General features: G+C 43.7%; 1 protein-coding gene across 1 annotated transcript in view; it reads left to right on the top strand.

Moving 5' to 3' along the window:
• The window catches only part of IRAG2 (inositol 1,4,5-triphosphate receptor associated 2), a 126691-nt gene that overhangs the window by 73895 nt on the left and 30289 nt on the right, over nucleotides 1–22507 (top strand). Inside the window, exons 21-25 of the mRNA XM_058655676.1 lie at nucleotides 346–493; nucleotides 1502–1583; nucleotides 21029–21075; nucleotides 21184–21248; nucleotides 21710–21817. Of these exons, the coding sequence (XP_058511659.1) occupies nucleotides 346–493; nucleotides 1502–1583; nucleotides 21029–21075; nucleotides 21184–21248; nucleotides 21710–21817 (450 nt within the window). The remainder of the gene's footprint in view (nucleotides 1–345; nucleotides 494–1501; nucleotides 1584–21028; nucleotides 21076–21183; nucleotides 21249–21709; nucleotides 21818–22507) is intronic.

Raw genomic sequence — 22507 nt, 5'->3', positions numbered from 1 at the left:
TGCAGTGACTCAGCCTACCTCACAAGCAGCTGTGGGGCACATGTGGCTGTGTGGATGTGACTGTGTTCCAATAAAACTTTATTTCGGAACACAAGCAGCCAGCTGGATTTTGTCCGCCCAAGTAGATTGTCGCTTCTCCTGGTTGTTGGATGATTTTCTGTTTTCTCCTGCCTTTTTTCTCTTTCCTCATCCCTGTGGGAACCGACATGAAGGCGATTTAGATGAAAAGGTTAATAGAACTGGGCTGACTTCTGCTTTGTCAGAGAGGGTCCAGTCCTTCATGAGAGCAGTAACGCTTTCGCAAGGTTTGAACTGGAAATCCATTCGCATTTTTGCTTTCTGCAGATGCCTTGTGTCTGGATGGTGTTGTGGCAGCCCCAAGAGAGCGGTTGGAACCATTCCTGTGTGTAGCCCACCCAACCCCTGCTTTATGTAAAAGGCTCGAATGTAAAGAAGTCCAAGATGGTGCTTTGGGCGTGACGGGATGGCTTAAGTGAGTACAAGAACCAATTTTCTCCTACCTCCCTGTTAGCAGGAATTTGAGGAGCTCTGTTGGAACTGCATTAGCCAGCCCACAGTGGCACAACTGCATGCTGCTTAATTAGCGTCATTTTGATCAGACTGCTATTCCTTTGACAGTGAAGATGAACTACCCCTGCAAGGTGTCCTCTTCGCTTACTCTCAAATGCCCGAGCTTTTGCAGCAGAAATTAGACATGTCAACAACAGTTTGTGAGGGCTGTTCACCCCAGGGAGGGCTCCTTGTGGGATTCAAAGCCAGGAAGCCAGATGTGTTAAAGTTGCAAATCTCTCGTGTTCAGTTTTGGTTAGATATTATCTGTCTGTGGGATGGAGGGGAGAGCTGCCTTTTTCTCTGTGTTAGACCGTGATAGAATTGGGAGTGGAGGTGGGGCCAGGAGCTATATCACACATGACTCCTTTTGCAAGGTGGGTCTTATGGAAGCCATGATGGTATGCACACCACAGACCAGAGTGCCAACATTCATCCAGTTAAAGCTTCCTGCTAATGAAGACGCTAGAATGTAGCAGGGAGTGACTCCTATCTGTGTTCCTGCTGTCCATGTGGGAGGCACGGATTAAGATCCTGGCTCTCAGTTTTAGTCTGACCCAGGCCTGACTTCTGCAGGCCTGTATTTCTCTTTTTTTCTACTTTTCAGGTAAATTTAAAATTTATAAAGTTTGTGGATAAGTGAAAAGAAAAGATAATGCTTATTTTGGTGCTAAAATGTTTTGAAATGCTTGCATTTTTTTTTATTTTTCAAAATAACCACTTTTCATGAACCCTCTGAAAACTCTCCATGTGCCTGGATTGCAAATTGTGTGTGTGTGTGTGTGTGTGTGTGTGTGTGTGTGTGTGTGTGAGAAAACCAGCATCTCTAAGCTGCATTTTCAGCCAACTTTTTCAAGTGCTCTTATAGTGTGGTAGCTGTCGAGCCTTGCAGTTTTGTCCTGTGTTCAGCAACTGTGCCCTGTGTTGCCAGGTGCCCACTCTCCACAAGTGGTCCTGCCCCAGAAACAGATCTCTCAGGCCGTGTCAGGATGAATGATGACAGAAGCATGGGAGTAAGTGTTGACTACTTTTCAATTTCATTGTCAATGTCTCCGTGTCTTTGTGCTCTGTGCTGGGTATTCTTTTCCATTAAAGCATTTGCTCTATATTTAAAAGGGTGAATCTGACAGCAAAACAAAGCAAAAAACAAACAACAACAACAAAAAACCCAACAAACTCAGATGCATGAGAAATACAGTCTTGGAAAACAGGGAATTGAAATCCAATCCTATGGAAAACTTTAATTCCCTTATCTAGTATAATTGTTGGATCAAAGGACAATAGCTAAACGGATATTTTGTTTTTCAAAACTCAAAACAAGTTTTTTGAGGGGTCTGTTTTTTTGGGGGGGGATTGTTTGTTGTTGTTTTAGATTTTTTTATTTGAAAAGCAGAGTGACAGATTTCTATCTGTTTGTTTACTCTCCCAAATGGCCTTAGAGCAGTCAGGGCTAGGTCAGGCTGAAGCCAGGGGCCAGGAACACCACTGAGGAATTCCACTTGGGTAGAGGGAACCCAAGTCCTTGAGCCACCATCCGTTGCCTCCTAGGCACATTAGCAGAAATCCAGATTGAAAGCACTGAGTAACCAAGACTGGAACCAGGCCTTCTGATGGGGGTACAGGTGCCCTAGGCTGTGGCTGAAGCTGATTCATGAATGACAGTGCCTGCCTCAAGAACACAATTTTTTTTTTGTCTTGATATTTCGGTACATGAGAAGTCAAGGTATTGGCAGGCTACCCTCTCTGCTGAGCGCTCTGGGTACCACTCCGCTGTGGTCTTAGACCAAATCACATCCTGTGTGATTGTGGAACTGGGATCCCTGTATCCTTCCTCTGTTTTTTCATGAGTATGCAACATATGTACATTTGGAAGGCACAATGCAGTGATCAGTACATGTGATGTTAATGGGATATTAGCATTTCTATTTTCTATTTTGTTTCCCATTTACATCTCCTGTCTTCTTGCTCTTCATGCACTAGGTGGATAACGCATTACTGTAAACTACAGTCCCCTCACTGTACTGTGGAACACCAGGATTTACAGCTCCTAGCCAACTGTGTTTTGGGACCCATGACCTAACATCATCACTAATACTATTGTACATTCGAGCTGAGCTTGTTTTTCTGTAGCTGGCTTATTTTACTTAACACAATGAAAATCAGTTTCATTCATGTCTCTGGATTTTACTGCTTTTTAAAAAATTGCTGAATAAGACTCTGCTGTTTGTATAAAGAGACTGGGAAAAATTTAAGAAAAATGGAATTAAAAGTTCAGTTAAGGTGCTGGTGACATAGCATTGTGGTTTGAGCAACCTCATGCAACAGGTGCATCCCACACGGGCACCAGTTCCTATGCTGTCTGCTCCACTTCCAATCCAGCTCCATGCTGATGGCGTTGTCAAAGCAGCAGCAGGTGGCCCTTGAGCTTTGGTCCACGCCACCACGTGAGAGACCTGCATGAGGCTCTTGACTTTGGTCTGTCCCATCCCTGGACCTTGCAGCCATGTGGTGAGTGAACCAGTGGTGATTTTCAAAATAAGTATACTTAAATCAAACTCAGTTGTTTTTTTCTATGCAAAAATCTTTGAAATTCATGCATAATATCTTCAGAATACACATTTTTGGTGAACTTCTAGAAGATACTTAATTGGCCGTTAGAATTTCTTCTTTGAGAACCAAAATAACTTCTCAGTTCCTGTGTTCATTTGTTATCCAGGATGTATGGATTTTTCTTTTCTGTGTTGAGCTTTTAAAATACTTGATACATTCTGGGTCTTAATCCTTTGTCAGATGTCTGGCTTACAGATTTTTTTTCCCATTCTTTCAGTTATGTCTTCATTCTGTTCCTTTTTTTTTTCCTTACGCTAATTGGAAACATCTGAATTTAATGTGATTTAGTTTGTCTAATTTTACTTTTGTTACCTGTATTCTGGGGGTCTTTAAAAAAAGTCGTTGTGGTTAAATTGTGTTATTTTACCAAGGTTGATATTGATGACAAAATGATAACCCATTAGCTTTAATGGTGTGAATTTTGATAAAAATCTTGAATGTAAACCAGAATTCATCTTGTTAAAAAAAATTATTTGCCTTGTCTTGAAGTATTTGCCCCAAGTTTTTCTAGCAGCTTATTGTTTTAGGTCTTCCATTGAAGACATTGTTCTGTTTTGAGTTGATTTGTACACGAGAACAGCTCCAGGGTTTTCTGAGTGTGGCCCCCTGTTTTCCCATCACTTTGTATCAGTTATCTTGGTGACTTCGGTAGAGACTCACAGGGCTGTGGATGTGTGGATTTGGGGGATCTCTGTTCTGTTCCACTGACCTACGCGCTTCCCTGCGTGCCATCGTGGTAGTTGCGTGGGCTAGCTCTGTAATACACTTTTAAGTATGCTTTTTCTTGTTCTTTTTGTTGAAGATTGTTTTGACTTTCTGGGTTCTTCTATACTTGCATATTAATTTTAGGTTTTCTTCCCCCCTAGTTCCTGAAAAATGTCTTCAATATTTTATTAAATGTTGCTTTGAATCTATACATTTGGTTTGGGTGATACGAACATTTTTAACGGTATTTGTCCAACCCACGAACTCAGTGTTTCTATTTACTTTCCTCTGGCCGAATTTATTTCATCATTGGTTTGTTGTTGTTGTTATTGTTATTTAAAGATTTATTTATTTTTATTGGAAAGGCAGATATACAGAGAGGAGGAGAGACAGAGATCTTCTGTCTGATGGTTCACTCCCCAAATGGCTGCAATGGCTGGAGCTGAGCCGATCTGAAGCCAGGAGCCAGGAGCTTCTTCCAGGTCTCCCAAGTCAGTGCAGGGTCCCAAGGTTTTGGGCCATCTTCAACTGCTTTCCCAGGCCACAGGCAGGGAGCTGGATGGGAAGTGGGGCTGCCGGGATTAGAACCAGCACCCATGTGGGATCCTGGCACTTTTAAGGTGAGGACTTTAGGCACTAGGCCACTGTGCTGGGCCCTTCATCATTGTTTTGTAATTTTTAGTGAAGATGTATTTACACCTTTTGTTAAATTTATTCCTAGGCATTTAATTTATTTTCAGTGGGATTACTGTTATTCCTTTCTTAGCAAGTTAGTTACTGATGCATAAACATGCTACCAATTTGTTAGTTTATTTGTGGCATCTTTGTTCAATTTGCTGATCGGTTTTCAGTCTTCTGCTGTAGTATTTCGGGTTTGGTATATACACACATGCCAATTGCAAACTGGCAATTTTGACTTCTTTCTTTACTATTTCGTGTTATCTTTTCCTTGCCTAATTGCCCTCAGTAAAACTTTTCTGCATATTGAGAAAGAATGGACTTCCTTTTTTGTTGTAAACCTCACAGATAAGGTTTGCTTTTGTGTGTCTTCCTCATTCGGTCTGTTGCTGCCTATGAATTTAGTGTTTTTGCGATGAATGGATGTTGAGCTCTATTGGATACCTTTTCTGCATCTATCACTGTGGTCCCAGTCTTAGGCCTCATCATGTCCATGTGATGTGCTTCGTGTTCGATTTGTGTTTGTTGAATCTTTAGGACGAATGCCAGTTGATGTTTTGGATGTGCTGTGGGAGCTAGTGGCCTCTGGTATTTTGTTGGGAGTTCTTGCTTCTGTCTTTGAGGGAGATTAGTCTCGTTTTGTCCTTGTGTGATCTTGGAATCAGGGTAACGTACCTCATGAAATGAATTTGGGAGACTTCCCATTTCAGTATTTATTCTTGACTCGTTCTTATTTATTATCATCTGGCTTAGTTTTGTTGTCTTTATGATTCAGTTCTCATGGGGTTGTACCCCAAACTTACCCATTTCTGTGCTTTCCATGTGGTAGATGTCTAGCTACTCTTTATACTTCCTGATGATCCTTTTTCATTTCTGTGGTATCAGTTGTAACATATCCCTTTTCAAAAATGATCCACTTACTTTTATTTGAAAGACAGGGTTATGGCGAGACAAGGAGACACTAGACAGAGGGAGGGAGGGAGGGACGGAGATATTTTCCAACCTCTGGTTCACTCCCCAAATGGCTGCAGTGGCTGGAATTGGGCAGTCCAAAGGTAGGAGCCAGGAACTTCATCTGGATCTCCCACAAGTGAGTGCAGGGGCCCAAGACTTGGAGCATATTCTCCTGCTTACCCAGACCACCATAGGCATCTGGATTGGAAGTACAGCAGCCGGACTTGAACCAGCACCCATTTGGGATGCCAGCACTACAGGCAGAGGCTTAACCTACTCCACCATGATACTAGCCCTGATATCTTCTTTTATTCATTTATTTGTTTATTTAAAAGGCTGAGAGAGCTTCTCCAGGTACTGGCTCACTCCCCAGATGGCTTTAAGGGCCAGGAGTGGGCCAGACTTAAGACAGGACCAGGAATTGCATCCAAGTCTCCCATGTGGGTCCATGGGTCACAGCAATTGGACCATCTGCTGCTGCTTTCCTAAGTACACTATCGGGGAGCTGGATGGGAAGTGAAGCAGCTGGGAATTGAACCCCTGACCACATGGTATGTCAGCATTGCAGGCAGCTACTTGACTTGTTTTAGTCTTCTCTCTTTTTAAAAAATTTCTCTTGGTCAGTGTGTTTAAAATTTCATGGATTTATCTTTTCAAAAAAATTGTTCATCAAACTGATCCTTTTACTAAAGTGGATTCCTTCTAACTTGGACTTGTTTGCTGTTGCTTCTCCGTGCCCTTTAGATGCACTGCTGTTTATTGGATGCATTTCTGTCTGTTGTTAACTTAGGAACTTACTGTACACACTTTCCCTTCATAACAATCTTATTTCATCTGCATACATTTGCATATGTGATGTTTCCATTCTCATTTGTCTCCAGAAGTATCAAAATTCTCCCCCACCCACATTTTTTCAGTGAGCCCATCCTGCGTCATTTGCCCTCCGTATGCTTGTGTGATCCCTATAAGTTCTTGCGGTTTCATTTTCCAGTTTTATTCCATTTTGTTCAGATAAAGATACATGATGTGATTTTTGAAAAATTGTTAAGATGTGTGGCCTAAGACATAATCTGTCCTAGAAAATCATCCATGAAATCACAAAAAGAAGGTATGATCTGCACCTCTGGAGTGGGATGTTCTATAAACAGACTTGCATCCATTTTGTGGTATAGTTTAATTCTGATGTTCTTTCTGGGATTTTTTTTTTCCTTTGGTGGCAAGCAATCTGAGTGATGAAAGTGGGATGGTGAAGTCCCTTACTGCTGTTGTATTGGATTCTGTCCCTGCTATGTCATTTTTTTAAAAAAAATGAAATTGCATGTTCTGGCAATAGGTGCTTGTGTATTTATTATTGTTACATCTTCTGTTGAGCTAATCCTGCAGTCATCAAATGACCTAGTCTTCCTGTCCTGTTTTTGTCTCAAAGGGTATTTTGTTTGATGTAAGTTTAGCTGCCCTTGCATGCTATCCATTCTGTTTTGCATGGGATGTTTTTTTCTATCCTTTCAATGTCTTTGTGTCTTTGCTGGTGAGGTGAGCTCTTGAAGCCAGGATGTCGTTAGGTCATTAAAAAACATCTGTTCAGCCTATATGTATCTTTTAATTGGGGGAATTTAATCCATTTAATTTTGCAGTATTTGTTGAGAAATAATGACTTAGTCCGGTCCTATTATTTATTTCATTGCTTGCTTTTCATAGCCTATGTTCTTATTTTTCATATTCATTCTTATTGTTGGAAATCCTGTGTTGATAATGATTCATTCTGTTTGTATCTGTTCTTCCAGTTGGTTTTGTCCTTTTATGTGTCTTCACGACCCCCTTCAGTATCTTAGGTAAAGCTGACTGGGTGGTGAATAATCCCCTTGCCAAGTCTTTAGTTCTGCTTTATTTAAAAAGATGGAAATGTCTGGGGAGGCTGGGGCAGAGGGGAGGTCATGTTCAGCCCAGCAGGTGTTCCCTGGCCTTTTGGTGAGTCCAGGTTGCAGGCTGGCCTCTAAGACCATCTCCATAGGAGGAGGTTCAGGACACCTGGACCCTGAGTCCTTATCATCTAGGGTGGGGGAGGTTCACTTGGCCCCTGGCTGGTTCAGGACAGCCACTTTGGTCCTCATACTCGATGAGGTCTGGCAGGTGACTGGACCTGGAGGAGATGGGAGGGCTCGGAGTGGATCAATCAGAATGTGCTCCCTGATAAGCCCTGCCCCTGATGGAGTCAGTGCCTGCTCACTGGCCCAACTGGGCTGTAGGTGTGCAGTACTCCAGGCCAGAGTGGGGAGGACACAGGTGCCTGGTGCCAAGGGCCTCGGCTGGGCTCAGCTGCCCTTGCTGGCACCTGTCAGGGGGGCAGTGATGGCCACAGACTCTCAGATTCTCAGGAAGCAGCCTGGATCCCACAGTACAACCAAAGGCCTTATCCCCATGATGTGGGAGTTTGATGTTGGAGGGGCTTTGCAGCCAGGGGAACAGTGGTCCCCTGGCCTGCAGTTCATTGGAGTCCAAGGGTGCAAAGGATTCCTTAGGTGCTGTTCTTGCCTTGTGCTCAGCCCTAGGGGAGCAGCTGGCTTGTCCCATGTGGACTTGTTTTTTGGACATCTAGCCCCATCTACATGTATTTTTAAAATGTATTTGTTAACATTGCTGTTGGTATTGTGTTTTGAAACCTACCCATTTAAGACAAGAGAATAAAAGGGCTTTGGTACTATTGATTGGTTGACAGTTTTTTTTCCCAGAACTTGAAATATGTTACTCCATTCCTTCTTGCCTTGTAAGATTTCTGCTGAGGAATTTTTCATTAGCCTAATGGTATTCCTTAGATGTGACTTGTGCTTTTCTCTTGCATTCTTAAACATTCTCGTCTGCGATGTGCTCTGGAGGGTCATCTGCCTTGTGTCTCAGTGAGGGTCATTTCTGCTCATGCCTGTTGGAGTCCTCAGTGTCTCCTGCACTTGGATGTCCAGCTTAACCTAGACGGGGGAGCTTTACAGCTATTTTTTGTTTTAAACACACCTCTTCTTTGCACATCCCAAACTCAGGTATTTGCTCATTTAGGGGATCTCAATGGTCTCTGAATATCTTCATTCTGACTGATCTGTGTGGCCGAAAAATCTTACAAGCCCCTTCTCCAGGTTCAGCTAAGCTTTTTTCTGTTTGATCTCATTGATGAGGGTTCCCACTGGATCTTTGATGTGGCGCATTATTTTCTGCAATATGAGTGCCTCTTAAGCTGTTTATTTCTTTGTTGAATTTCTTATTAATATTATGCAGTTTCCTGATTTTTCTTAATGTCTATATGGATTTTTTTGTGTACCAGTCAGTTTCCTTATAATCAATGTTTGGACTTCTTTGTTGGGCATTTTGTCAATTTTCTTGCCAGGACTGTCACTACAGCATGACTGTTTTCCTTTGGGAGTGTGCCATCATTGTACTTCTTCATACTTACTGTGTCTTAATGTTGATGTTTGATGATTTGGAGTTGTCCGGATCGCTCTGTAAAGATGACCTTGGTGGTGGGTGCCTGCACCTGTGGCTGAGGGTGTCAGTTTGGTGATGGAGCCCTCGCACATCTCCTGCTGTGGTTGGTGGCAGTGGTGGCAGTGGTGGCAGGCTGGCAGCAGTCTTGTCCATCCCAGCAGGAATGTGTGGACCTTGGTGGTAACCTCTTAGGGGGTTCTGATGTTGCAGGTGGACCAGCTCTCAGTGTGCAGTGGCTGGAATCATGACTGTGTCAACCCAAAGTAGTGGGGGTGTCACGCATGGCCTTAGCTGTAGTGAGGGCATGGCTGGGGTTATGGTAACTCCAACCAGTGGAGTCCTGCAGTGCCAGCTCCATGTTGTTGTTGTTGCTATTTTTAATTTTAAAATTTTATTATCGATGATGTTTATGTAGTTGATCAGGGTAAGAAGGGAATCGTGGGTGAAACCATTGCTTACATGTTTTCTTTTTCTTTCCGTATATGGAGGAAAGGGAGACACAAGAGCAGCAACCATGCCCAGCCTCCCAACCTCCACTCTCCCCAGGATGGGGAATTGCCACCTGATGTTCTCCCAGGTTCCCCGTTGTGGAGCATTTTCTGAGGGTTCTGTTCCTGTGTTTTTGGTAGCTCTGAGATGTTGCAGCCCTAAGGTCTTCCTTCCAAGATTGATTGACTGTCAAAGTCCACCTCCAAGTCTCCATTGGACCAGAAATGTGCTGGCAAGCTTCACTGGGGTAGCTGATTCAATTTGCTGTGCCCTCCATCCTTAGCAAATTAATGTGTGCTGTGGCCCAGCCCAGCCCAGCCCAGCCCAGCCCAGGGGGGCTGCAGCCTAGTTAAAGCAACCCCCGATAATCCCACTGGACCAGTTCCCCTGCTCTGACTCCTGTGCCTGCCATCATGGACAGTGGGCTGCTCTGGTCTGCCCCACATCCTGTTGAGATCTTGTATACATCATTGGGCATTTATGCCTAACTCAACACAACCCATTCCACCCTCCAGTACACACTCATGCCAGTGGGTGCCACCCCTGTCTAGCCAGTCCCTCCCTCGTTCTGGTTCTTCTCACCAGTGGAAATTGCAGCCCATCAAACAGGAGCCCACAACCTCCACACTGGACATACTCCCCACGCCAGATCTTGCACTCTCCAGATAATTCTATGGTCCAATTTGCAGAATTTGCCGCTCCCCCCCACCCCGCCAGTTCCAGCACTTGCCAGCTGATGCTGTGGCAAAGCCCAACCCGCCTGCCCTAATTGTGGCTCATACCTATACCTTTGGATACAATTGGCGACTCCAGTTTGACTTTCCCCCTAACCCAGTTCACATATAGGCCAAGCCTGATTCGCTTGCCAATATGAGCTGTGGCCTAGCAATGGCGTCCCCACTACTCCCTTCCCAGGCTCAACCCCCTGTCCTGGTCTCGTGGGTGCTTGTGGGTGCTGCAGCCCAGTCTGGCATGGCCTGTCTCAACTTGGCATTTGCTGGCAGGTGTTATAGCCTGACTTGGTTCAGTCTGCCCCCATACCAGTTCGCACTGGTTGGCAGCTGCAAGTTTCTACACGATGTCTTAGCACCAGTAGAGCTTTTCTTCATCCAAGCAATTAATTTGTTCAGACTATGTTGCATGGTATTGGGGGGGAAATGAAGCTGGTAGTTTTGGGGCTACATGGTGTAGTATTAAACCTAGAGCCTATACCCTATTGAATCCAGAACAGTTTGGGATAGGGCCACTGCCCATGCTGCAATGGGCTGCCTGCCTCTGAGATCGATTTATGGTCCAGCCATAGCTGAGGTTAAGAGATCCAGCCACACATCTCTACCTGTCCTGGGGAAGGTACAGAACTGCTATTCATTGTAACAGGCCTGTGGATCAACCCTGCAACCATTAGGAATGACTCAACATTCCATTTTATCAGTCTGGCATTGAGTTCTAAGGTGTGATTTTGTGTGCACTTTTGTGTTCTATTTTCTATATGTTCTGATCATGGTTGGGGGAGTGTTGGCACAGGCAATGCCCCAGCTGCCCATGCTGTCATTTGGCTGGGTTGCATTTAGATATCCATTGATTGGGCCCCTGCTTGGTTTGCACAAGCCAGGCTTGTGCAAAAAGCTGGCAATGAAATAGTTAAAGCAAGTCTCTCCCAGTGGGCCGTAGGCCTCTACCTGATGTTGGTGCCCTGCTGGTGAGCTCTGGCCTGGGATGCAGGCCTTTGAGTTTTAGCTGATCCAAGATATTGCTATGGACCAGCCCTGTGCTCCAAGACACTCTGCTGAGCCCAGTTTCCTGCTCTCCTTCTCAAAAACTGGAGCCTCCTCTGCTCTCAGAGGCCATGGGAGAGTCACTGAATCTCTCACAAAGCTGTCTTGCTCAGAGCTGGAGTAGGGGTGATGTGAATAACACTTGTGTTCCTGTCATCTCTGCTGTATCTTTTATACTTAAATCGGGCTCTGCAGTCTCTCACCAGTGAGCTGGTGTCTTGGAGGGGAGAAGGTCCCTGGAGTGCTGTACACAGCCGTCGTCAGCTGAGCTTCCCCCACAGGAGCTTGATGGAGCGTGCTGCCTTTGCTGTGTGACAGGCAGGCTGGTTTAGGACTTTGGTTCACTGATGTCTGTGAAAGCCTCAGATACCATTGATCCTGCAAGAATCAAGGCCAAGGCTTAGATCATGTTTGATGGTAGACTTTTGTTAGGTACCACAACCCATGGCCAGACCTCAAGATTTCTCTTGGCTGAAATTTGAATGCTAATGTTTTGAAAAAGATTCGTTTATTTTGCAAGGCAGATTTACAGAGAAGGGAAAAGATCAGCTTTGCATCTGCTGCTTTGCTCCTCAAATGGCTGCAGTGGCTGGAGGTGAGTCAATATGAAGCCAGGAACTTCTTCCTCATCTCCCACATGGTTGCAAGAGCTCCGGGAATTGAACTATTCTCTATCGCTCTCCCAGAGCATGAGCAGGAGGCTGAGTCCCCTATGGGATGAAGGTGCTGCAGGCAGAGAATTAGCCCACGGTACCACCACACTGACCCCTCTAATTTTATCTCTTTACCATAAAAGATAATATCTGAGAAGGTCGTTGCTTGAGAAGTGGTTGGGCCCTTCCCTAGTTGGCAGCCAGAGCCTGAGCTCTTAGTTTCATCAGCCAGTTGGAACAAACAGCTGTGTTTCAGGATCTTGGAATTTGCCATTGCTTTCCTTTACTTAGTACAGTCCATGTTTGAGTTTAAATTGTTCATTTAAGTAGTTTAGAATGGTTTTACATAATGGGGCACCCATCACGATAGTCAACTTTAGAACATTTTGATCACTCCAAAAAGAAACTCTGTCCCTTTGCAGTCTTCTCCTTACCCCCCACCCCTGTCTTGTTCCTCTGTCAGCTCCTGGACAACAGTACTGATTCTTTCCACTCTGTAGATGAACCCATTCTGCCTGTCTTGTGTAAACGAAATAAGATGAATATAATACGTCCTCTGATGCCTGGATTCTTTCAGTTGGCATAAGATTGTGAAATTTCATCCATGTCATTACACATAATAGAGAATTTCATTCATTGTTAGGAGTGAATAATACTTCCTTGTATGGAAGTACGACATGTTATTTATGCATTTGAGCCAGCTTTTTGGCTATTGTAAACAATAATATTTGGAACTTTTAATGTAGAAGTTTTCATGAAAACAGGTTTCTAGTTGTTTTGGATATATACCTAGAAGTAACAGTGTTGTGACCTAAGATGACGCTAACATTTTGAGGAACTGCAAAAGTCAATTTCCTGCGTAGCCTCATCCTTTGATATTCCCAACCTCAATCCTCCACACTGCTCCTCGGCCTAGCTTCTCTTGGATTCGCCATCTCTGTGAATGCCAAATGCGGTCACATGGTGGTTCTGATTTGCACTTCTCAGATGTTGGGCATCTTTGCATGTGTGTGTTGGCCATTTGGGTATCTTTTTTGGGATCCTTTGCCCATTTTTTAAAAATGCACTTACATTTCTTATTACTGAGTTACATAAGTTCTAACTCTTCCAGTGTTTAGATCTGATGGTTATTTTGTGTCCGTTAGCATCTGTCTTACAGAGTAGCTAAAATGGAGAAAGAAAAAGGAAGTGGATATGTTTTGCTATTCCTTCGTCGTTTTTGATAGAGTTGTAATAAGGGAAGTTGGACTTGGAAGCTTACAGGATGTTCAGTTATTAGTAATTTCCCCTTCCTGTGGCACCGATTTCACTCAGCAGGGTCGGAAGAAATGGGCCTGGGTTGTGCAGTGGGCTCTGCGTATTCGGGAGAGCCTTTCCCCTGTCCTACCACTGATCCCCTCCACTGTTTGAGTGGTAAGAGCTCTGGTGGCTTTATGCATGAGCTGCCTCAAGTTGGAGCAGTTAAGTACCTTGCCCGGCACCACTCAGCTATGAAGTAGCAAGCCCGAGATTCCCATTTCAGTTTATCAGGCTTCAAAGGGTATGGCCCCTTCCGTATGCGTCAGTCCCTCTCAGTACGATGCTTGTAGATATTTCATCCCCAAGAATCAGAGTTCCCTTCCGAGTGTTTTGTCTCTCTTCGTTTCTTGCCTTGCACATCTACAAGGATCTCCTCACCCATTCTCATTATAATATGTGGCTGAATTGCTTGGTCCATGGTCTTGACGGCCATTCAGGAGGCTGCGCAGGAGCCATTGCAGTAGAGAGGTCTATCGGTCAGTCCTGGGGAAATGGGCAGGTCCCCTCCTGTCCCCTCCTGCTCCACTTTCAGTGTCTTCCCTCATCCGCTGGCTGGTCTTTGTGGTTAATGCTACCGCTTCTCAGCCTGACTTTGGCTAGTGTGTGCTTCACTGAATATTCTGTGTCATCATTGTCCCCTGAACCAGCCCCCACGTAATTCCCTTCATCCCTCTACCTTGAGTCCTGAGCAAGTGGAAAGCTCACTTTAGAACACACTTTTCTTTTTTTTAAAAAGATTTGTTTTTATTTTATTACAAATCAGACATACAAAGAGGAAGATCTTCCATCTGATGATTCACTCCCCAAGTGACCGCAACGGCCAGTGCTGTGCCAATCCGAAGCCGGGGACCCAGAACCTCTTCCAGGTCTCCCACGTGGGTGCAGGGTCTCAAAGCTATGGGCCGTCCTCGACTGCTATCCCAGGCCACAAGCAGGGAGCTGCATGGGAAGTGGAGCTGCTGGGATTAGAACCGGCGCCCATATGGGATCCTGGGCGTTCAAGGCGAGGACTTTAGCCTCTAGGTCATGCCGCCGGTCCCTAGAACACACTTTTCTACCGAGAGGACTAGTGTTGTGGCTCAGTGAGTTAAGTTGCTGTCTGTTATGATGGCACTCTGTATTAGTGTTGGTTCGAATCCTGCCTGCTCCACTCAAGCTCACTTCTGACGCGCCTGGCAAAAGAGCAGATGGTGACCCAAGTACTTGAGCCCCTCCCGCCCAAGGGGAAATCCAAGCTGGCGTAAGGGTCACCTGGCTAGGCCTGTCCCATCCCATAGCCTTTGTGGTTGTTTGCTGGAGGTTGGAAGAGTGAGCCAGTGGATGCAAGATCATTTCCCATCTCCTTGTCCCCTTTCTGTTGTTCTGCCTTTCAAATGAGTAAATCTTTAGAAAGTATATATTTTTCTAAGAATTTTCTTTAATATGGATAAGTATCAGATATTTGAACAAACTGTAATGATACTTCAAAAGATTCATGGAAAATGGAATTAAAAGGAAAGTTTATTTCAGTGCAGCTTTTTAAAAAACCATTTATTTCCTGCTATACATTTTCCAGGAATTTTGGATGATCCTTCAAATAAAACTAAAAAATATATGCAATTCACATTCATCCCAATGGACTTCAGCATGAGACTTTGCCTAACCAGTTAGTTTTAATGGTGGATTTTTGGGTGTATAACCTTTTAATAAACATTTTGACCTCATATTTGAGTCTCCCTAATGCAGCCATAACCTACGTTTCCACTTTAATTTTCGCATCACTTCCTTTATGGCTATCAGCCAAACCCGAGAACATAGAATGTTGAAATGTATCCCAAAAACCTGTTCATGCTGTTTCCCCACCCAGAACTCTGCTTGTCCATTCATCAAACTTCTGTTAGACCATCAGGGCCCAGATCAAAAAACAACTGTTCCACTAAACTCTTTTTGTCATATCAGAAAATGTTGACAGTCCAGTATCTCCAGTTGAGCAGTAATGATCAAAGATTAGGAGCTGGGAAAACCGCTTTCCCTGGCTTGGTCTCTGTGACTCTTCAAAAGGAGCTCCTCGTTTCTCAGCTATTTCACCCAGGCATGCTGAGTTCACTCCCTGCTTCGAATGACATTGTCCTCCTTTGCTGTCTTTTGTGTCCCGGATGCACCATGTTTATTTGTGCACTGGGTCATGACCTGGCAGAGTGTCTTTAGCCAAGATACTTCCAGTACCTTGCATTGTTTTGGTGTCCCGGATAGCTGTGCATTGGTATTTTCAGAAACCGCAGGACTTTCTTAAAACATTTACAGCAAATAGTGAGTGAGCTCACTTACTGCTTTCCCACACGTGCCTTTGGAGTGGTGTTCTTAAGGACTTAAGATCTGTTATTTTTAAAGTGAAGACAAAAGGGACAGGGGAGTTCAGATGGAGTTCATGGTCTCTGAGGTTTGTCTATTTTTTAAACCATTTTTTGATTAGTGCGTTTCTATGAGGTACAATACATTTCACGTGTGTGTACAATGTAAGTAGCATTTCCATTTCTTCTATTTTTTGAACCTAGCAGCTCATCTCTTCTGGTTCTTTGGATACTCTGGCAACATACTATACGTTCTGGCAAGCTATGGTCGTTTCACTGGGCTGCAGAGCGCGAGAACTTCCTCTCCTGGTTTGGCTGCCTGTCACTCAGCCTCCCTCTAGGGTGTGGCCTCCCACTCTTCCCACTCCCTAGGGAGCACTTTTCTAAGTTCAGACATGATTTTTTTTCTACTTCCACACAGGAGACAGAACACGCATTACTTGGCTTTCTGTGTCTGGCTGGACGTATTTTATATTTATAAAGGGAGTGATACTCTGGCATCCTTTTCAGAATACACAGTACAAGCTAACAATGAATTAGGTATTTATAAGAAACTTTTAATACCACTGTTGAAAGTTTGCTTTTGCTTACTTATAAGGCCAACAGTGACAGAACAATATCTTTCCTAGCTAGTTCACTCACCCTGCCCCACAATGCCCATGACAGCCGGCTCTCTGCCAGGATCCTATAACACCCTCCAGGTTTCCCACAACCATAGCAGGAACCCAAGTACCTGAGCAGTTAAGTTATGACCTGCTGCCTCCCAGGGGGCACATTATCAGCAGGCTGGATCCCAAGTGGGTCTGGGACTCTAACCCAGGCACACCGATGTGGGATGCAAGCATCTTAATTCTTGAGAGAAGGCAGGGACTCTAACCTGATGATTTTCTCCATAAAGAACATCTCACAATCACATAATTTGGAGCTCAACTTGGGATGTTCTTTATAAGTTCTTAATTGATAAATGTGGGATATTTTGGTATAGAGATGAAAAAAGCAGTATGTTATTTCAGGTCATCATCTTTTACACACTCATACTGAAATATTGATGGAGGCAATGTTTTGATACCTGAAATTTCGTTCAAAATAGTGTGGAGTGAGTTTCATGATGAAGAATATAGATGAAACAATCGGCATGATTGGTGCCCAAAGAGGGTCATTCTTTGCTTTCTATTTTTGTGTTCCTGAATCCTCCCTGTCTCAGTAGCGCCTTTGAGTGTTTAGTTACATGGTAGAGTCTTGGGAATCAAGAAGTAGACTTAACACGGTCTCTATTTCTTGATCACTTTGTGAACTTGAACGAGTGGCCTAATTTTGAATGTTAGGATCCCCATGGAAGAGATGCTACTTTACAGGGTTCCACAGAGGATTTGAATATGCACATACTCATGTTGTGTTATTTACATACATACACATATGTGGCCTAAGCAGGGCATGGAAACAAAGCCAGTGGGCTACATTTAGAAAACAGTGTCTGCCCGGACATTGGTGATGAAAGGAAGGCCTTTCTTTTCATGGGGTTCCTTCCCCTTTCTAGTGGATCCTGTGGATACTTAATCTTTGAAAAATTGTGGGACCAGGAAACTGGTTTCACCTCTCCTATTTCTGCAGTCCTGTCTGCTATCCACACTGCCCACAGACCCTACCTGGCACAACAGTCTTTCCTGGAACACACAGCCTGGCCTTCTAGTGATGTTTCTTCCATGGGACAATAAAGGACTGTACTCTCCTTTTCCAGAATATTCAGAGAGATCATCTGACTATTCTGGTGTGGTGTTGGTGGGCTCCTTGTCTTGTGGTTGCTAATGTGACTTCTGTCTAAGCCACAGAAATAATCTTGCAGGAATGGAAGATGGAGGGCCCAGCAGGATAGTCCTTCACTGGTTTGGGAATGGGTCCACTTAGAGTAGTTGCTCCTCAGTATCCCTGCCTTTTCCTAGTCACGGTCTCCCTCCCTTCTTCGCCCCCCCGCCCCAGCCATTAAAAGACATCCAAAGACTTCTCCAAACTTGGCAAAATTGGATGTGTGTAGGTCCTCATTTGAGTCCCAAGGTACTCTAAAAGTCAGCTTCATGAACATTTTCCAACACACTTGTTTTGCTTTCTCTCTCACTGCAGTCTCAGAAATGACTGCACTAAAATGTGTTGTGACACACATACGATGCCCGGATCGCAGTAAATGCTCAAAACCCAGCAGCTGGTCCCATGGTGACCCCCCAGAACCAGACCAGGCAGTGTGAAGCTCAGCCGCAACCTTGAGCGGGTTGCTCCAGAAGTGTCCCATGTCGCTAACACTAGGTGTCTGGCCTCCCTTTGTGCTCTGTTTCATGTTACTGCATGTTGTCGTCTAAGATACATTACCACCAGGATGAAGAGATTTATTGCAGCAAAGAGCAGGATCAACTTAAAAATATCTCTCGAGTTCCCGGCCAGTGTCTGTCCTGTTCTTTCCAGCTGTGTGCAGAAGCAACGTGAAGAGTCCTGGGGAATAAGTAGCATTGCCACTTGCAAAGCTGGGACATGGGAGAGCTGAGTGTGACCCATGGACGGGAGGGTGTGGTGAGCTGTTAGATAGAAATGTAGAAGCACTTATAAGGAAATGCAGTTTTGTTTCGGTTTCAGGCGAGCTAATCTTTTCAAGGTCAGCTGAACGTTCCTACACTTTCGAATGAACCCGAGTGTGGTCTGAAGTCACTCTAGATGGACTCTAATTTTTCTCTTGCTATCAGAAAATCATATTGATTTATTTCACTAGCATTGGGTGACACAATAAATAAATGCAATCAGAGGTTATAGCACAGACTGGTGGCACAGCACAGCAAGGTAATGATCCACCTGCAATGCTGTTTCATAGTAGAATGGTTAAAGGTTTCTGATTTCTGGTCATAGACTATGTAGTTAAAGCAGCAATACATTTAGAATAGCAAAGATAAAGTGTCCCTGGGATTTTGTGCAGGCTGATTAATTGCCATTATCAACATCTTAAACATTACTTCTTACTGTGCTTGATGTTGTACTGTGTGTGGGAAAGAGTGGCCTGCATTGGCGAGCTCAGCCCATGGGAGGTTCTGTCCAGCTTGACTGAGTACCGTGGCTACTCCACCCTCCATTCGGCTCTTTCTGCCAAAGGCAAATGGGCTGGATCGTGGATTTTCATAGAAGGTTATGCAGCTGAATATTTGAATGGCTTGGGCAGGAGGCACATTTCTCCTGTTCTGTGTTATCAACCTGTGTTAGAATTCATTGACTCCAGCCCATCTTGTAAGTTGAATGAATATTTTTTTTCTTCTTTGCTCATACTCAGCCTCTTGAATTTCCCTGGTTTTAAAAAAGTACCTGTAAGGTCATCCCTTTGATAGTCTGGGTGGGTTTCATGGTTGCGCTGCGAGGGTGCGGTGTGCCTGGATTGCTGGTTACTAACGTGGTGGCTGTCAGCCTGGGAGAAGGGACAGGCCTGCCAAGTGTTGGCTGAGTCACTGCAACCCCTTCTCCATACACACAAGACAACCTTGGGCCGGGGAGCTGCAAGCCAAATTGCATGAACTATCATTCTAAACTGGACATGAAGTTTGAAAAACATTGCTTTCCCCTGGTGGTTTTCATAAAGGAGGAATAAAAGCAGCCAGAGGTCTAGATGTGCAGACAGTCAGCAGTCAGGTGTGCTGCGTGTGTGACTGTTCTGTGAGCAGAGATTTAGAGACTGGTGATTTGGTAAATAACTTGTTGCATATCTTAGAACTGCTTAATAAAAATGTAGCAATGTGTGGCTCCTGAATAGATGAGATTTCTTCAAAATCACACACCTTCCTTTGTTGAATCAATAAATAGATTGAGCAAAAGCTCCATATTGAAATGATTCACATGTAAAGGCCTGGGGAAGCACAACATGGTAAACCAAATTCTAGCAGAGTGAAAGTAAATTATTTTTGCTGTGGCTGTTATTTTGACTTCAAAGAACATGGTGATTTGACTGTTCGATAATACGAAGTTTGCAAAAAGTCTGTGTTCCCTTCTCATTCTGGAGAGGAGTTTAATGGGACAGGAAATATTACATTATGTTTTTTATTTCTTAAAGTATCCATGGCCCTGGCAGATAGAAAAGGAATACTTTTGTGACAAAAGTTCATTTTTTATAAAAGTGTGATAAAATTATTTTAAGTTACATGGAGAATTTTTTTGTTGTGGAATATTACATGTACCTTATTTTTTATTAAGAAAGTAACTCATTTTGATATTTTTGTCATATTCAATGAAACTGGAGCAGTCCTGTGTTCCTTCCATTTTTATAACTTTGTTATGTAAATATTGAAATATAAGTAAATAAATATAATTTCTAACCTAGTAATCATGAAAGATTTAGGCTGCTGTAATTGTATTGAAAACTATAAATTCAGCAAAATCTTATTTAAACTCTAGCTTTCTGTGGCAAATATTTTTCTTGGATAGCTAATTTTTTTTAAAGAGATTTGAAGAATGTGTGTCCCTCCATTCACCAATTCACATCCCACATGCCCAGATGATCAAAACCAGGACCTGGGAACTCCGTCTGGGTCTCCCATCTGGTTGCAGAAACCCAAACACCTGAGCCAGCATCACTGCCTGTCAGGGGCCCCAAGAGCAGGAAGCTGGAATTCAGAGTGGAGACAGGAAGTTCAGGCATCCCTAGTGGGATCTCCACTCCATGGTGGAGTTCCTGAATGCTGTGTATGACACAGAGAATCTCTCTATAAAAACATTTTGTTGCTTGTGGTGGTTAATCATAAATTCTGTGTTTCACTACGGAATATTTCACTGTCTTCATTTTTTGGTTACCTGCTAATGATTTCAATGTTTCTCAAGCAAATGATGAGAATTATTTATAAGAAGGTTTTTAGGAGGGAATTATGTTCCCACTTTTTTTTGTTTGTTTTTACATAATTGTGCTCGCAGGGGTTCCAGGAAGACTTTTCCAACATGTGCCCTGGCAGGCTGGAGCACAGGTGTGTTAAGCTCCCTTTGAATGCCAAGCAATGGGTGCTGCCTTAGACGTAATCCCTCAGAACTTTGAGATGTGGATTAAGTTTCAGATGCATGATTTATCTAGATAGAACCAACGTCATTTTTAGGTGAGAAGCTTCAGGTTGAGTAACACTCTCATAAATAGAAATACAGTTTTTTTAATTCCCATGTGTAGAATGTTCTGCCTAAAGAAATCCTAAGTTCATGAAATAAATCTCGATCTGCCCTTTGAGTATAGAATTTGTTTTGCTCAGGAATTTATCAGATTTGAATATCAAATGTGTAAATACACCTACATTTGGATACCTTTTTTTGTAAGTACAGCTCGGGAAGGTGTGTACAGCCGTGTGCCCCATTCCAACCCGTGCATATCCTCCCCAGGAGAGAAAAGTAAACAGTGTGAAAATGTTTGATTAAACTAACCTTTTGAGATAGAAAAATATCAAATGCTTGGATCTTAAATCTACTTGTTTTCTTTTTTGTTTTCCCCCTCAAGGAGCATGGTGCTGGACACTCACCCCCTAAGAATCTGCCACAGCTCAGGTCTGCTGTCCGTGTTTCGCAGGCACGGGTGTGCCTGCTTCATAGGGCTTTGTGGGATTCCTCCAAACCTGACACTAGTCTAAGATATTTCTTCCACCTTTTGGACAGGGAACATCTCACACGACCATCGCCCAGACAGACTTCATCTGCAGACAGTACAGTGACTTCAAGTGGTGAGTGGACTTGGAAGAGGTCTAAAAATAGGGTGTTAGACGTGCATGTTTGGGGATTCACTGTGTTGATGGAAAAATAGGCTGCTTTTAAAAAAATATTGTTATTATTTTCGACAGAGCAGTTTTGTAGGAATAGGGATTCCCTCTTCCCCCTCTGCTTCCTCCAATCACATCCCCCCTCCCCACCGATTTTCTCCATATCATTACAATAGTATAGCCCTAACAATTAAAAGCACCCATTTCTTAAATTTGTAGGCGTTCAACATGTTTCTGCTATTTTTTATCTGTGCGTTCCAAGAGATGATATCTGGTTGTAATAAATTCTGATTCAGTATTGAAAAAAAACAGGGTGTTAGAACCTTAAGCTTCATGTTCTGTGACTGCTGGGTTACATGCAAATGAGAAGTTAAGCAAACACTCCTTTTGCATATTATTCAGTATTAGTTTCTTCCTGTCAACAGACTCTGGATCAGAAATTGTGACTATGGCTTCTGGGGACCTTGACTGTAAATCCACCTGTGAGAAAGAAGAGAATGTGAGGTCGGCGTGCACCAGCGTGGAGACGCCAGGTGAGCGTGGTAGCCTTCACAGGCAGTTTCCACCCAGGGCGTGAAGCCAACCGCTAAGTTGGCACAGTCACTCTTCTCAGGAGCTTGGTGATAGCATTTACTCATATGTTATAAAATTCTCATAGAAGAAACCTGAAGACAGAGTCTACATCAAAGAAATATAAGTGGTAACCTTGGCCTTCCTGTCTGAGGATGTTAAAATTCATTTTCCATGTTATAGCTAGGAGTTACAATGTGCTGAGAGTAATATGAGACTTAGCACAACTTGGAGAACAGAAAATTGTTTGACTTCTAATTAGAGCCTGTTAAGTCGGGAGGATGAACAACTTGGGAGACCAGAGAGTCAGCCACATGATGTCGTATCCGACTGTGATAGCACAGTGGTTACTCTTGACTCTTGCCAGCGAGACATCACAGCAGTGGACACTCCCTGGAGTTAGAAATTCCGACTCCTACAGCCTACCCCTCCCAATCAAGGAAAATACATCCCGGTATTGGAACTTGACATGTACATTTGAGACACGTGTGAAGTTAGAGTAGTCATAATGTTGCTGAAATGAAATTATTCCATGGGTTAACTGAAAAACATGTTGATATTTCACTTTGTGCCACAGTAAGAAAGGGTTTTAATTAAAACTACTTGAAGATGCCATGTTTCACCTGTCATGCAGATTAAAGATGCAAGATTAG

Source organism: Ochotona princeps, chromosome 27 (assembly GCF_030435755.1).
Source record: "Ochotona princeps isolate mOchPri1 chromosome 27, mOchPri1.hap1, whole genome shotgun sequence".
Taxonomy (NCBI): domain Eukaryota; kingdom Metazoa; phylum Chordata; class Mammalia; order Lagomorpha; family Ochotonidae; genus Ochotona; species Ochotona princeps.
The sequence above is the reverse complement of the archived record's forward strand: the minus strand, read 5'-3'. Positions and strand labels throughout refer to the sequence as shown.